The sequence below is a fragment of the Athene cunicularia genome (genome assembly GCF_003259725.1).
Source record: "Athene cunicularia isolate RWA chromosome 1 unlocalized genomic scaffold, athCun1 chr1_part1, whole genome shotgun sequence".
NCBI lineage: Eukaryota > Metazoa > Chordata > Aves > Strigiformes > Strigidae > Athene > Athene cunicularia.
This window is the reverse complement of record NW_020799091.1, coordinates 20,121,277-20,138,068: the sequence shown is the minus strand read 5'-3', so window position 1 is coordinate 20,138,068 and position 16,792 is coordinate 20,121,277. Positions and strand designations below refer to the sequence as shown.

At 37.9% G+C, this 16,792-nt stretch overlaps 1 protein-coding gene across 3 annotated transcripts in view; it reads left to right on the top strand.

Annotated features, from left to right (window-relative positions):
• ATP8A2 (ATPase phospholipid transporting 8A2) overlaps positions 1-16,792 on the top strand; it is a 311,681-nt gene that overhangs the window by 192,271 nt on the left and 102,618 nt on the right. For all 3 annotated transcript variants that reach the window (XR_003398887.1, XM_026853409.1, XM_026853419.1), the window contains exons 28-32: positions 6,405-6,479; positions 9,116-9,238; positions 10,274-10,352; positions 13,664-13,725; positions 14,064-14,120. Coding sequence is in view for 2 of the 3 variants with exons in the window: in XM_026853409.1 (XP_026709210.1) it covers positions 6,405-6,479; positions 9,116-9,238; positions 10,274-10,352; positions 13,664-13,725; positions 14,064-14,120 (396 nt within the window). In the remaining variant the exon portion in view is untranslated. The remainder of the gene's footprint in view (positions 1-6,404; positions 6,480-9,115; positions 9,239-10,273; positions 10,353-13,663; positions 13,726-14,063; positions 14,121-16,792) is intronic.

Genomic DNA, 16,792 nt, shown 5'->3' with positions numbered 1-16,792 from the left:
CAACAGTTAGTGTGCTGGAGAAACAGAGTGCCTAGAACACTTCAGACTAAAAGAACTGGTGGAATATCCTGCCCTTTCTCTACTTGGTTTCATAAGATTAAAAAAAAGTCACATTACAGCTCTTAAATTTGTTCTAATGGCTCCATCTTCATTTTGCTGGTGATGTAAATATTAAATGCATAATTTGGTGTACTTGATTAGATATTAATGTAAGTCAACACACACAAAAAAATAAACACTACCCCACTGTGAATAAAAGGAGTTTGCATGGCCTGCTATGTTTTGTTGGGTTTTTTAAACACATGAATCAGTATATCAGGGTCAAATGTTGCTGGAAGAGGCAGTCTTCTCATGTCTTAATGGCTAGGTCCTTTGATGTATACTGTATAGTCATCTGCACATCTGGTGTCTTTTCACAACGCTCAAAAATCCTGGGGCAAGAAACGTGATTGTTATCTAATGGTAACCACTGAGGAAAAAAACAGGTTTGCTAATTCTTACTTAATTTTAAAGTGTTCAGAATTATTCTGAGGATTTAAACTGTAAGAATTGCTAGTCTGTGTAAACTGTGGGTTGATGGTTTTCTTACCTATCACACCACCTCTCCCTTCTGTTCTGCTCCGTGCTTGCCTCTCCTGTTGAATGCTACTTGTGCTTTGGAGGAAGTATGTCGACAGTTGATCGGCTAGAGAAGAACATGGAAACAACTTTTATAAGGAAGAAATCAAATTTTCTTCATATGCCTCTCATATAAACAGAGAAAGATGAAGCTGATAAAACTATGCTCTTTACTATGTTGAAGTATAAACTATCTCTAGTCAGCAATAGAAGAAATAACAGCTGTTCAAGCTTATTTAATGAACTATCATTTCAAGCTGGGAAATCTCTATTGTATCAGTTGCTTTGATATCTGTTTATCTGACCAGACTTTACAGTAAATTCATATAGAATTTTTTTTGAGACAAAGCAGCATGAAACTTTTAAAAATAATTCTTAACACTGTGGAGAGGATGGGAGATGATTTTTAGGCTTAAATGGGCAGTTGGTTGGGATGCACAGCAAATACTTTTCAACGAACAATATTGATCTGCTTTCAGCAAAGAGTTAATAAACAGTAGGGGGAATAAAAGGAGCAAGGGAAATATGCCTTGGCATATTATGCCTGGGCAAATCAAGTGAATCTCAGGCAGCCATGCATGCTCTGTTAAATCTTACTAATAAGACTCTTCACCTATATTATAAAATCAGTGCTATAAATTCTCTAATGAAGGGATTATTTTAAGGCTGTGTGCAATGCATTTGGGCAGGAATAAGAGCCTGGCATTGGGAGACACATTTGTAATGAAAGATTTTTTTAATCAGAATAAATTATTAATGAACTGCACAGGAGGTGCACAAACCTGCTTTATTAGGCAAACTGTAAATGAGCCTATCTGGTAAAAACATGCAAAATGTGTGTGTGTGCTGAGAAAGGGTATTTTGAGAATTTAACTCATTTCTGAATAGTAAAGGCATCCAGCCTGGCTGTAATTGGTGCCTGTGGCAATTGTTGATACCCTGACTACATTAGCTTTCTGTGCCCTTTAGCAGAATTGGGAAAATATTTCTAGTACTTGTTAAGTTGTCTGTTATCAAGACTTCATAAATATACACGTTTAGAATAGATGATTTGCTATCCCAGTGCCTTAGAGCACTTAAATAAATTAGTTCCTACTATTTCAGGCATTAATGCTGTGGTAATTATGCATGAAGCAATAATGCAATTAAAATTGCCTTCTAACTTGCTCAAGTGGGAATATTTTTTGAACATAATACTTGATCTTTTCTCAAAACATATTCTAGAGCAGGTGGAGAGGCTGTGTGGCTCAAAACAGCAGTGCAGGACTGTTTTACCTCAAGATCCTCAGTTTGCCTGCAGCTCAAGTTCATATTAACCAAGTATTACCATCTGTTGGCTTTTGTTGACCTCTAGAAGGAGGCAGCAGTCTGATTTCCACTCCCTCCCACCCTTCTAGTGGCAAAGCGCCCACATCACAGCTGGCATCAAGTGCTTCAGCAGTGGGGTTTCTTATTTAAAGAATGCAGCCACACTTCAAGTCAGGAAACATGGGCTAGTTTTCAGTTTGCAAGATGTTCCACTTCTCTCTGCGCACAATACCTACTGGTTTCAGATCTTTGCAATATCTGCTATAATAAAGCACAGCAATATATCAACCCAGATTTCAGCCTTAGGTCTGAATTTCTTTACATTTAAATTGGGCCTCTTGTTCCTTTGGAGAAACATATATATTTTGTAGCTGAGTTACAAATAAGCTTTTCCAGCTTTTTGGCAGCCAGGTAACAGTTATAGTGAAAAGGTTTCTTTTTTTCCAGCCAGAAAAGTGCTTTAATAACTTTGGGTCCATTTGTTCAGAGCAGTACTGGACTTGAGCCCTGCAAACCCCTGGAGCTTGGCAAGCCAGGCAGACTTGGCAAGTCTTCCTACCAGCTTACCAAGTCTGAGTCAAGCATGGATTGTTGCAACTTCAAGTATATTTAGTATTTTTGTTAACAGGAATGTTGAGGTGGAGGGGTTTTTTTGGTGTTGTTTGTTTGTTTGGTTTGGTTGTTTTTTTTCTTTGACTTTAAACAATACCATATTCTCTCTACAAACAGCTGGTCTGTAAACCATGCGTGGCAATTTAAGGCTTGTGTTAAATTCTAAATAAATCTGTATTTTATGCAGAGTATCTGATTTACTCTTGACATTAAGATATTGAAGCAGTATACGACATTCTCTCTGTCAATTGGCATTTGATAATGTGAATCTCTGGAAAAGGCAAGCATAGCCATTAGTTTTCATTGTGTCGTAACTTTTGCCCTCTGTTTGGAGCACGTGGTACACACAGACTTGCATAAGCATTGGGAATATTCTCAGTTCTAATTTTCACCTATGTGAATCCTGCCAAAAGAAAAATAGTTCCAATTTGGCTTTTGAAATACCAGAACATTGAACTTTCAGAATGTTAGTTCTTGCCCATCTAAGTCATAGCAGCCTTGAAATAATGAGATAACTTTTCTGTAGAAAAGTCTTTCTATGTTGAAACACACTGCAGAAGACTAAAGATAGTGAAATACAGATACCTATTTACTGCAGTCAGACACATCCATCTCCATATTCTCCTATAGTAATTGACTGATCTCAAGGTGATTTTAGCAGGGTCTTCAATGAATTCTGCATCACCCAGTTGTGCTAGGAACTTTGAGTAGAAGGATTTGTGTTGCTGAACGGGTATTTTCCACTTTGACAGTCTGCTGCTTTGTAAGGCACCTTAAGAACTTTGCTTTTTCCAAGTTTTATATGATTGTATCTTCATTACTACTAATATTTTTGTTGGGAAATGTGAATCTTAAGATGTTAGGTTTACCTGGTTTGGGGCTCTTCTTTTAGCTATGGGCCAGCTACACAAAGCCTGACTGCTATGTTTTACCCTCTTAATGGAAAATCAGAAATGTCTGTTGCTGGAGGACTAGTTGTGGGCAGCTATGGTTTCAGAAAGCAATGATTTCCTAAGTAGCATGAGCCAATGTCATAAAAGGCCTCAACATTTGCTACCAAACCTTTGAAGTTTGCTTTGCCCAGTGGGATCTAGAAAACTGAGCAGAGCACAGGCTGAGGTTGCCAGCTAGGCAGACAAGTTTCTGATTTGTGAGCTATTTATGTTTTCTAGGATTGCTGCCCTCATTCATAGTTGCAGTTAATTGCAAGAAGCCTGGAGATGATAAATGCCTAGATGGCCATTGCTAAATACATGGGAATATGCTTGTTTAAAGCTCTGTTTCTTTCTAGGAGAAGAAACCCTCAAGTTCCTTACCTGACAGCTCCAAATTAATTGTTGTGGTTTTTGGGACCTCAGGCTTTGCACCCAGTATCTATCATACCCTTCATTTGAAGAGCTGAGGTATACATATGATTGTAACACTCAGAAGTGTGAGAGTGAGATTGGCCAGTATGCTACTTTGGGCCATTAATTGAGTCTCTAGAGTGAGATTTAGAGCACAGTTATTCAAAGTATCAAAAAAGTAGAAGTGAGGGCAGAAGTTGCAATGTAGAATGTGTCTTCCTTCTGCCCTTTATTCGGACAGAGCTGGACAAGTGAACACTTAAATGCTTATTTCGGTTAAATTAATGCATGATTGACAATGTGAAAGAAAGAGGAATTTTTTTAGGAACCCAGAGAAGTATATTGTAGTCTATACTAGGTTGATACATTTCAGCTAAATGGAAATGAAATTAAACTGTTGGCTATTATGAAGGTTTACAAAGGCACTTCTAAACTACAAGCTTGCAAGAAGGGCAGCAGGTATAGAAGAGTGCAAACTTCAGAATAATATAGGGTGAAACAGAAATTCCCTACTAGAAAGAGCAGCTGAATGTTTAAAAAAATCATAGGAAATAAGTTTAAATAGCTGGCCTACTCTTTAAGGTGTATCTATAAGCAAGTGAGTTGAGATCAGTGTCATTGCTTCTCACTTGAACAGTGAGAGTGCATTGGAATGATCATCTATATCACCATTCTTGTTTAAAATTATAGATGTAAGAATAGCTGTAGAGGGTCAGAATAAGAGTTCAACTAACCTGGTCTCTGTTGTTCTGTGAACAGTGGTAGTTCTCTGGCAAACTCATCTGGCCTCCAGCTTTCCTTCCATTGTTTTTTTTTCTAATTGCTTTTTGCATCTACAGCATCATCTGGCAGGCAGTTCCATAGATCAACCATGTATTGTGTAAAAACATTTCACTTTTTCTGTGTAGCCTGCTAATCTAATGTCTTGCAGCAGTACCTGTTTGAACAGCTATTTGTTACTCTTGCCCATCTTGTAAATATTTTCATCTTCCCTTAAATTGCATCTGTCCCATGCTGAAGACTCCTAGTCTGTTCAGATATTGCATCTGTGAGAGCAGTTGTAGGTCTTGATGCAGTCTTGTTGTACTCTCTTGTTGTCTTTTCAGATTAGTCTATATCCCTTTTGGGTGGGAGCAGAGGAGACATACGACATAGAGTTAACTAATTGTTGTCTGAGGTGCTTTGCTAGGACACTAATACTGAGCAAGTGAGCCAAGGAATAAATGATGCCAATAGGAGAGTGCTGCTATATATGAGTGACAGAATGGTGTCAGAAAAGATGCCTGGCTGTGAGTGCCATGGGCTCTCAGGCGTGAGAGGCCTGTTCCTCAGAAGGGAACAGGCGTGAGCATCACTGGACTGCTCTGCAATACTTAGTGCATCCAGTGCAATGTGAACTGGTAAAATAAATGCAAGACAAAACCTGTTGAAAGAGAGTGGAGAGGGCAAGCATTCCCACACACAATGTTGAATGAATTTTGAACCAAGTACCATGGTGCAGCATGGATTTTAAAAGGTAGTACAGCCCCTAATTCACATCAATCTTCATTATGATTCACATGCAAACTGTTTCAGAATGCCCTTTAACTGCTGATTAATCTTCCAGTTTCCAATTTACTTGGGAAAAGATAATTATTTCCCTTCTTATATTTTTTCCTAAGATTCTTTCAGTGTCCACTGAGTAAGCAACTTTGTTCCAACCTAGTAAAGCAGTTCTTGCTTCCAAAAGCCGCTTAAACAAGTTAAGAAGTAGGCTCAAGGAAGGTAGGTCTAAGGAAATGCTGAAGAGTTTGTTTATGCACTGCATCTTACAGCAGTTTTCCGAGATTGCAGTGTTACAGAGTCCCCTTGGTTGGAAAGCAACTTGGAGGCCATCAAGTTCAACCTCTTGCTTAAAGTAGGATGAACACGAAATTCAAACCAGGTTGTTCAAGGGCTTGCTTATAAGTTTGTAAACTTGTAAAAGAGTGGAGACTCCACAGTCTCTTTGAGCATCCTCTTTTACTGTTTAATTATTAAATACATAGTTTGTTCACAACATGTAGACAATAAAATTGTAATGTAAATATGATCATGTAACAATTTGGTATCACTGTATTTCTAAGACTGTAAAAACAGGACAGAGCATCCATCAAAACACACTTACCTTGAAAATTCTGGTGCTTGCTGACCATGATGGAAAAAATCAGCTGACTTCTGGCTTCAGGCATGTTAATTTGTTGGGAATAGGCATTTTGAAATAGGTTGAGGCCATTTTTTTTTTTTTATAGTAATGATGCAAATACAGCAAATTTCTCCATCACCTATTTTATTTTAAATAAGCAGTACTCTGGCAGTATTTAAAAATGTAAAACTTCAGAAGAGAATAGCTGCCTGGCACTGCTGAGAATTATTTTTAGAGCGTGACAAGCTGCTGTCTCCACACAGTGGTCTGTGTTCCACATCCTCCTTCTCCACTGTAAATAAAAACATGTACTGCAATAGTAATCTAAAGATTCTTGTAACTTGTCTTTGTTTCAGCTTTGGTTTGCTTTCGTTAATGGATTTTCTGGGCAGATCTTATTTGAGCGATGGTGTATTGGTCTGTATAATGTGGTAAGTGCTACATGTTTTGACTTGATAGTGCTTGGGACTTGTATATTATTTTGCTGTGTGCCATTTCTCATAGGTAACTATCTTTCGGTGTATGTCAGAAAAGGTGAGTTCATTTGTAAAAGCCCTTTTGAATCCACTCAAGGTGGATAAAATTCATTTTGGATGGTGGTTTTATTGCAAAAATAAATTTGGGAAAATTCATTAAAAATACATGTTTGGCATAATATAAGCTCCATAAAACTCTGCAGCTTTTAGATGGAATTTAATTTCCTTTTTGAAATCATCTTCAGTCATTTGTACTGAATATTTTGCTGGCTGTTCATGTTCAAAATAGATAGAGAATCTTAACAGTGTTGATTTCATTTTTCTCACACTCTGTAACAGTTAGATGCCCAGATGATTTGGCTTGACTCATGCTACATTAAGTACAGCACAGGAAGTAGCATTGCTGTGTCACCAGCATTTTTCACTTCAGCCAAGAGCAGGATGTGTCAGTCTAGAAGTGATTTCTGATTTTCACTGTGATCTGCACAGTGCCGCACTGTGACACATGACTTTACCACTTCAGTCAAAAATACTTAATACTGATTAAAGTCTGAAGGATCTCTAGGAACAAGTTTCATAGACCTGTGCTTGTGTTTTCAGCAGTGGTAACACTTTGTAATGTTACAGATGGTGTCTGGTGTTACAGGCCTGGTGTCTGGATTTGTAAGCCATTGGGACACTTTGTCAGTGTTGAAAGATCCTTTGCATTTCTCTTTCGACGGAGGAAATTTAATTTTTTGCTTTAAGAAGACTCATTCCAAATATATGGTAATACAGAGAAAGTCAGCAAGTTATGTCTATCACTGCATAGTATTAATGGAAACACTTATTAACTTCTGTCACACTAATCTTAAAAATGATGGCACAAATGCTTATATTCCATAAGATTTCATATTCTTTGTGGAATATAGTTATTCAGGGATCCTCCACTCCCTTGATTCTCTTTGCCCTAATTTCCTGACTGTTACTCAGTTTGTCATTGGTCTTTAGATATTTGCATCTATTATCTTTAAACCTGATTTGATGGATCTTCCTATGCTATATAGAACTTATGGATGAAATTTATCTTTTAGAATGAGTGAAGTAGAAATTAACTCCTGTTTTGTAAGGTCTGTAATTTCAAAAATTAGAACTGAACACATGGACTCACAAAGAATCAAGTGCTTCCACACTTCGAAGGGGTTAGATTTTAAAATGCACCTTCTCCTCTGTGCAGATTAACCCTTTATTTCATTAGTAGTCTCATTAAAATATTAAGTGTAGGAAATCATAGTAGCATTCTAATTCCTGCTTTTGCACTGGTTCATGTTGGAGGTTTACCTTCACAAACAAAAACATTAGAAGACTTACTTCAAGTGAGAATGTAAATGCCCCCAATGAACATGGGACCTGGGGAAATACCTTAAAGCTCTATGAGAACATGCCCTTTTTTGGAATACATTGGACCAGTCGTCTTAATCTCAGTTCCTTACCCCAAGCTTGCTGCCACTTTAACTATCAGGTTTATCACTTATGAGCAAAAGCAGCACATCCCCAGTTGGATCTAGAGATGTAATTACTGTTTCTCACTAGTCTCTAGTTTTCTGTGATGCTTTTTGTCTACTCCCTGACTGCCAGCTCACTTCTGGTGGGCACCACAGCCCAACTTTTGCAAACATGCATAAATTCTAGAAACAGTTCATCATTTCATGCTCTTTTTTAACTTCAGGAACACTTCTCAAACTGTTAAAAATTTAAAAATTACTTTTCTGATATAAACTGTTAATGTAAAAGGAAGTAAATGAAGTTTAGTGTTCAGATATGCACACTGGGATTATTTTCACTAGGTGCCTTCACTGCAGACTACAAGAAACATGGGTAACTAAGCTGGCTTTAAATGAGCTGCCTCAGATCCTGGAAACACTTTAAGAGCAGCAATGTGGGACTCAGCAGAGGCCAATTTACTCTGCTTCTGGCAAAGTGTCCTGCTGCTTCTCCTGGAAAGCTTCTGAGGCTTGGTCATCTAAGCATCTGCCCATAGCACAGACGCATGCTGCAGTTAATTTGTTCCTATCAGTTCATGGCTGCCTGGAGGATCCCCAAAGTACTATAATACAGAATAGCCTTTGTTTTTCAGTAGAATTTTTTTTTGAATGTGATTTCCACATTTGCTTTGTCTGTAAACTTAGATTTGGTTAAGCATATTACATACATATTTAATTGCGGCCACAACTGCAGCTATGTTTGAACCCATTCCCACAAGGCTATTTTCAGAAAGTACATGTTGTCTTTCCTTTGCAGTCTGATGTGTTTTATGCTTGCTAGACTAGCTGGTACATCAGAAACTAATGTTGTTTAACTTCTTGGTTTAAGCTAACTGGTTAATAGTACAAATTTTCTTGCATGTTTCTTTTATTCAGAAGTCAGTGAGAGTTATGAATTGCTGAAATTCATGTTTGGACTTGTTTGGACATTTGAATATTATGTCAAATAATGGTTGGTAATAAGTCTTCACTGAAGTCTGTGGGAATTTTGCTATTGTCTAGATATTGAAATATTATCTGAGATCTAAACTAATAGCTGCTTTTAATTAGTATTTGCTTTCCTTGCAGATTTTCACAGCACTGCCACCCTTTACTCTGGGAATTTTTGAACGATCATGTACTCAAGATAGCATGCTTAGATTTCCACAGTTATACAAAATTACACAAAATGCAGATGGGTTCAACACAAGGGTAAGGGAAAACCTGTTTCTTTAACCATAAGCATTCTTATTTTTCAGGTCCTTCTTATTTTAAAGTAACTTATTTCCCACTGTCACTTCTGCTTTATGCTAGCCACTGAGATCAAGATTGTTTTGCCTCACAGTTCTTTTTAAGGGACTATATTTTTATAAAGCAGCCCTTCTTTTTAAATAAGGATTTTCTGCTATGGCTTCAGCTGAAACTGGTCCTGAAATATCCACAAACTTGGATAGAAATCCTACTTTGAATCAAAGTATGATTTTTCAATTCACAACTACAGATAAGTGGTGAGTTTACCACTTTCATAAGAACTGGATAACATCACCTGGATTTTATTTAATATGCAACTTGTCATAATGCTGTCTACTAGGGCCCTTTTTCACAAATAGTATAGCTCTATTCTCATAGTCCTTTTGGAAAATAAAATTTGAATCGGTTTATTTGGACTTTGAGATTTGAAGAACACATTTTACTTCATTTTTCTATTTAAATGCTGGAAAATGCCATAATTTGGAATTCTGTCGTTATTGCATAACAGGCACATCTAAAAGTACTTTTGAATCAAGGAAGCTGGACGATTTTTTTTTTCTTCTTTAGAAATTAAGTTGTAGAGTACGTAAAGCTCTAGTTTGTGCAAAACAGCATTATCTCTAAGGTAAAAATCGTGGGGCACAAAGTATTTGCCTGTTTAAAAGAACATTTCATAGTACTGAACTGAACTTTTAAAGATCGTTCTTTGAGGTTATTAAAAAGCAGTGACTCCATCTGCTGCATGGTGATAAAGATCTTAAAATGCAAGCATGCTAGCCTGTTTTAAGTTGTTAGAATAAAATGATCCAACTGGACCAGTGTTTTCTTGTGAAAGAGCAGAAATTGTAGGAGGAAATAGATCCTGCAGAAGTTGAGGTATTTCACTTCAGGACAAACATTGTCTGACTCTAAATTACACAATGAAGTGTTTGTTAGCAGTTAGAGAGAGGTCAAGAGTTTTGGACTTTACTGATGACTTGGTTTGTTTTCCCTCAGGTTTTCTGGGGTCACTGCATCAATGCCCTCATCCATTCCATCATTCTCTTCTGGTTTCCACTGAAAGTGCTGGAGCATGGTAAGGGCTTCATTATTTCTTACGTCAGTAACTGATGTTCAGTCTTACAGAGCCAGTGTGTTTGCAGAATGGGAGGTCGTGACAAGTCCCAAGAAAATAATGCTGACAGACAGTTCAGTAGGCTATAGCTGCTAAACTTGGGTAGTTATCTAGTGGCTTTCAGAACTTACTCTAATTTAATATAATTACTGTTCATATAGTGACTTTAATACATGAAAAATTAAAATGCTTCTTTGCCAAAAAGTCTTACTCGGATACTGAATAATGTTCTATAAAATACCTTATTTTTTTTGGTAGTGGGTTGAGATCTCAAGTTTTTACACGGCAGCTGCATTACAACCACTTGCTTTATATCTTGTTGGACCTTTCCCATTCCATAACACAGTATTGTAAAAAGTAGGATAAAATAGACAGATTTCACTACTGTTGAAGTCTGTGGAAAAAATTAATTTGCCAGAATGGAAGTAGACTAGATCAAAGTCAGAGATGCTGCAGAAATTACACTTTTTTTGGTACAAATTAGACTTAATGAAGTTTCGCTTTCCATGAAAGGTAATGCAGCCACATGGTGTTTCAGGGAACAGTAAATGCCATATGGTTCTTACCTGGCTTTACAATATAGTTGTGTGGACAGGAAAAAACATTGCAAGTCTGTTCTTTTTCTGTTATAAGAAATAGGACTAGATCAGATGAAAAATTTTGGGGTTAGCAGGGTGGGAATAATGCTTAGCTAAAATCATAAATTTTTCAAAAATTTAGTTTTTTCTGGAAAACACTAATTTCAAGAAAACCTCCTCAGCTCCAGGATGGATTAATTGTGGAGGGGGTGAAAGAAAGTGGCAAGGGAGGAAAGATAAATGCTTCCATCAGAGGCATGATGGTAAAGATACTTATGGGAGGCAGGTTCATGTTTCCCTACCTAGCTGAGTAAGATGTCAGTACTGTATCCTCAATGGCAGCTTCATGTGCTGTCTGGTGGACCATAAAAAAAGTGACTTCCCTTTCTTCCATATGTGGGATAGGAGCTCGTTTCAGCTCTGAAGGAGAGGGGTTTTTATGGTTGATCGCTTCTTGTTTTGATTTGATGGGTTTTGTTGTTCTCTTGCACTATTTCTGACACATATTAATCTTGAATAGCTCTTCTTTAAATCCAACTACAGAAATTTTAGGCTGATGGTGGTTGCAGTTAAAGAAAAATACAGGTTTTGGTTTAGTCTCCTATAAATGTTTTTCTAACTAATTCCTAAATAGATAATGTATTTTTAATGTCAGCAATTATAAAAGACTTGAATGCTCACCTGCTCAAATGGTAACTTTTGGAGTTTCTTTCAATGGGTTGCTTAGTGTGCTTTCCAAAGAGAGTAGATATTGAATTTTCCAGTTCCTTTGTATTTCCAAGTGAAAAAGGGATTTTGGTGGCAGAGACAGAAATGTGCCATTCACACTGGGATGTTTTTTAACCTCTTGAGTTCCTTAGAATGTGAAGTACATACAGTCCATGAATGGGCACTTGTATAGCTTTAGAAACTAATGTTCACTGAGTGTCCTGCTGTTCTCATTAACAGAAATACCATTCCTTTCAGGACCGCTTAGCCTCCTAAAGTGGAAGGTCATGGAAATCACTGAAAAGAAGGCATTAACTTACTGCATTAAAATGTAACTTTAAAAAAAACTGAGACTTACACCAAAAATCAGTCTATTATTCAAATGTGCACTGTGATGTGCTAGAGCAGTATACTGGCAGAGTCATTGTGTCAGTTTATTCTAGATCTAGCAAAACTGATATGTATTTGACATCTGTTTTTCTTAATGAACTGAGACTTCTGGCATCAGCAGGGTTCATTGGACATGGAAGGCTCAATTCTCTAGTGTTCTTCACCTTTTTTATTCACACTAGAGCAAAGTGACTGTTAAAACTTGATGTGTATTTTTGAATGATGTGGTAAATGCCTGAAACTACAGTGTACTAGAGGAAGAGTTGAGCTGATGGAGATGCTAGTGGCTAGGAACCAAACCAATTCCTAACCAAGCTGTCTTGGGCTTTAGCTTCTGTTGCAATGTTAGTGACTATTCTGCTGCTGTTTCTTAGTAGTTGGGGTTCAAAACAGAAAAGAATGCAGGAATACAGAACTAGCAACTTACGGAAAATATTCACCACCTGTCAGTTCTCTGGAGACAACCACAGCTGTGTAGCTGTTAAAGAAGAAAACCATACCAAGTAATTTGGGGTAACTTCACTGACTAAATATTAGTCTTTTTACCTGTAAGCTATGCAGAGTATTCACCACAGAGGTCAGGGTGTCAGGGACTCTTCTCTATAGACTTAAAAACTTACTCATCCTGGAGATCTATGTTATTGGAACATGGTTAACTAAGTAGATGACCCTAATTTAAGAATGTCAGATCCAGTTTTACAAATAGCACTAGCAAAACAGTACTCTCGTAAGTAGAAGCGCTCTACAAGGCAGTATGTATTTAGGAACAGGTCCAAGGTTTTATCTTAAGCCTTTTTCATCCCTGCTGTTTGTGTATTTCTCTATCAGTTGTCTTAAAACCTGTGAAAATAACAATATTTCTTGTGCTTTAGTAATGCTCGAAAGGTCCCACAAGTACAAGTTCATTTGGCATTAGTGTTGCTGTCGAATGTCCTTTCATGGTGTTCCAGTTTTATTCAGCAAGAGCTAAGAAAGACTAAACAGACATTTGAAGTATTGCCAAGGTTGGCACTTTGAAATGATAGATTATCATGTATTTACCCTTGTGCACACTTGACTAGTGAAAGGGCGTGTGTAGACTGAATGCTGCTCAGTTACTGAATTAACCTTCAGTAAGATATTTTAGATGTTACATGTGTCCTTTATAAATGAAACTCTTGTGGTTTTTCTTAAGTCGGCTCTCTTTCACCACAAATTAGCTGGTGTTTTACAGGCTTTTTCTTCACAGGCACAGCAAATAATGGGATTTGCTAGAGGTGTCAATAAATAGTACAGAACAGATAACGATAGAAAAAGTGACACTAACATACCTCAGCTCTTATAGGCAAATATACATTAGGGTCTGGCAAACACTTCCCATTTTGCTGTGATGGCTTCTGGCAACCAGGACTGTGGATATACACTCTGAGCACTGTGTCCAAGGCCTGGCTTAGCACAACTTCTGCTTTACTATTACCTCACAGCTTCTAAAAGTGCTTTTAAATGTTCTAAAAGGCAAGGTTGGAACCAGTTATTTTCTCCTGAAAATCTCTTTATGTCACCCATTCTCTTGATAAATTGACAACAAATGTGATAATTTTTCATTTTTTCTTTCAGATGCAGTATTCACAAATGGCCAGGGAATTGACTATTTATTTGTTGGAAACATAGTTTACACTGTAAGTTCGTGTACTGTAGCAATTTTTGAATGGTAGAATTTCTTTACAGCTTTTTTGTACCCTCTAAAAATGGTGTAAACCAGAAGAAAGTGTACAACTAAAATAAATTTGTTGTATGCATGATTTTTCCCCCTTCTTCTTTCATATCTTTTTTTTTTTTCAGAAATGCACCAACAATATTTTCTGCTCTGCCCTTCCCCCATCCCACACTGCCAAGGTCCTGGGCTGGTACCTAAATGGTAGTAACATTTTAGGTGTAAAGGGGATATTGGGCCCTGAACACCTCTGAATTTGAGTGTGTTACTACTGAAGTTGTCTTTTTTCTTTTTTTTTTGCAGTATGTTGTAGTCACAGTTTGTCTGAAAGCTGGTTTGGAAACAACTGCGTGGACTAGAGTAAGTATTTCTCAGTATGTTTTATCCTATTAGCACACTTTCCTCCCTAATGAATACTAATACAGAAGAGTAGTACTAAAAATCATTTGAGGCTTCAGTGTTTTAACTGGATTTTTCATGTAAGGATAAACTGCTAAGCTCCATAACTACAGGATGTGAGAATGAACTTGTAGATCCCATGATGTGTGATGAAAAGGGGCAGCCTGTCAGAAGTGGGAAGAGAACACTAAAAGTATATTGCCAACATCTCTAAATAGTTAAATTGATAAAATTTTGCATGAAATCAACATACTACTGTAATTGCTTAAGGAAATAGATCAAGAACATCTTTGTGCTCTGTAGCTCCTTTAAAAATTAATAGGGAAGGAAAGGTGTCTGCCCACACATAAATAACTGGGCTTTGAAGACTACTTTGAAGCTAATAAAGAGCACTAGTGATTTCACATTCAATGACATTTTTTTTGTTAGACAAATGGTTTTATTGCTTCTTAGATTTGAGTCATTTACTTGCAGTGAGTGAGTGATCTATTACTGGTAGGTGTCAGAATCTGACAGGGCAATGACCAAACAATATGGGGGATAGGAGGGTTCCTATGTTGATGAACCTTCAACACCTTTCTCACCTTCTTTCCCCCAGACCCTCTGAAACACTAATCTTTTGATTTTTGGTGGAGTCCCTGTTTCTCCACACCTGTGAGATGCCTTGTAGGAATCTAGTTTTCATTATATCCTAAGACACTCTGCCCTCAAGACCAAGCTGTTTTTGAGGACACTCATGTTCTTATTTTACCATGTTCTTATTAAATTTATTTAGTTTCTTGGAGGAACTTGGCTTAAATCTTGTAACCTCATTGCTTCTGTCAGTTGAAAAATGTTTTCTTTCATTCCTCACAGAGGAATTGTTAAGATTAATGAGCTGATGTCTGTTCTGAATTTTAAAGATGAAATGCTATCTGTCTGGGTTATTTAATTATTAGGGAGATGCTAATATTCTCTGCCTCATTCTTTCATCTGAAAATAAAATCTGTTCTTTTTATGCTGTTGCTTATGCATAAATTCTATGCAATTTTAAAATGCAAAAATACTTAAATTACTCCCTCATGCACTAGAAGAGGATATATCCAAGTCTGCATTGGAGGCATGTAAGCCGGCTTAGATCCTGTTATGTTGTGAATTATCTGATGGTTTCTCCTCTCTCCTCTTCCCTGGGTAATTGGTGTCTGTTTAGTCACTTGGGGATAATCACGATCCCCTCTTTTTCTAAACCTTATTTTAAAAGATACCATAATGTTTAGTAGATCTCGGTGTTCTTTAACAATGGCGTTTTATAGAGAAATTATTAGGCACAGAAAAATTGTTGGTTTACTCAACTTTATTCTATATACACTTCTAATTCCTGTCCTATTGCTTGGAGCAATGACTCTCATCATCTGGGAATCTGATGGTGGTTACAATTATTGTTTCAGCTGTGAGTGAATCAACAAACAGAATCTTTAGGTTACTTGAAGAGTATTAAATGTACAACATTGAGTTAAGTCTCTTCTCCATCATCGGGTGGATTGGCTATGTGAAATTTGTTCTAGAGAGAGGGGTACATGCTGCCACTTGGGAGAATGTGATGGGTTCAGCTGAAAGCTTTAAATAACACAGATTCAGAGTGGTTGGGAGCCTGGTATATCCAGTAGGTAGTGTGGAGGAAAAAAAAAAAAAAAAAGGCTTTAACATGATGTTTAATAAAAATCGTGTGCTGGAGCTGTGTGGAGCAGCTTCATGTTACGTGTTACCTATCTGAAACACTGCAGTAGGTTTTTTCCCAAACACCCCTTTATTCACTGCTTTACCACACTATACGAACTATTCAGATAAATAGGATGCACAGGATAGCCATGCAGTGTGTCTGGTTCTTATGTGAGAGCCTTCATTTTTCTGACTGGCATTCATTTAACACATCTGATGCACTCACTTCTGCTTTGCATATGAATTCTCCAGGGGTAAGTGGCAGAGATCAGTGGAGAAGCAACAGTGCAAAGGTAGGTGGGGTGACGTACAAGGAACATTTTTCAAGTAGGGCAAGGAGGGCACTTACTGAAAGCGGAAGCTCTTTTAAAGTTAGAGAAGGAATTCAAGTAGGCACAACCTGAGATGAAGAGGTGATTGGGACAATGTTGTGGTTTGAGCTCAGAGGGCAACTGAGCACCACGCAGTCACTCACTTCCCCATTACCCCCCAGCACTGAGGAGGAGGAAAGCAAAAGACCCAGAAACTTGAGATAAGGACACGGAGGGATGACCTTGTCCTTTAAGGCACAAGCAAAAAACAGACTCATTAGGGGAAGAAAAAAAGAACATAACACAGAACTAACAACAACACTTAACAGACAATAGTAGGGCAGTGAGAAGCATTACCATGATTTGAAAACACCTTCCCCCACCCTTCCCTCTCCCAGGCTCAGCTTTGCCCCTGATATCCCTCCCTCCTCTCCCAGCAGCTCAGGGGCAGGGAATGGCGGTGCGGTCAGCGCTGCCGCTTCTGCCACCTCGGGGCCGGTGAACCTCTGGCGCTGCTCCCCTGTCCCAGCGCGGTTCCCCTCTCCCAGCAGAGTCCTCCACAGACCGGCTCCCACAGGAGTCGCTGCCCCGGGCGTGCGGGCCCCCCCGTGCTGCAATCCTGCC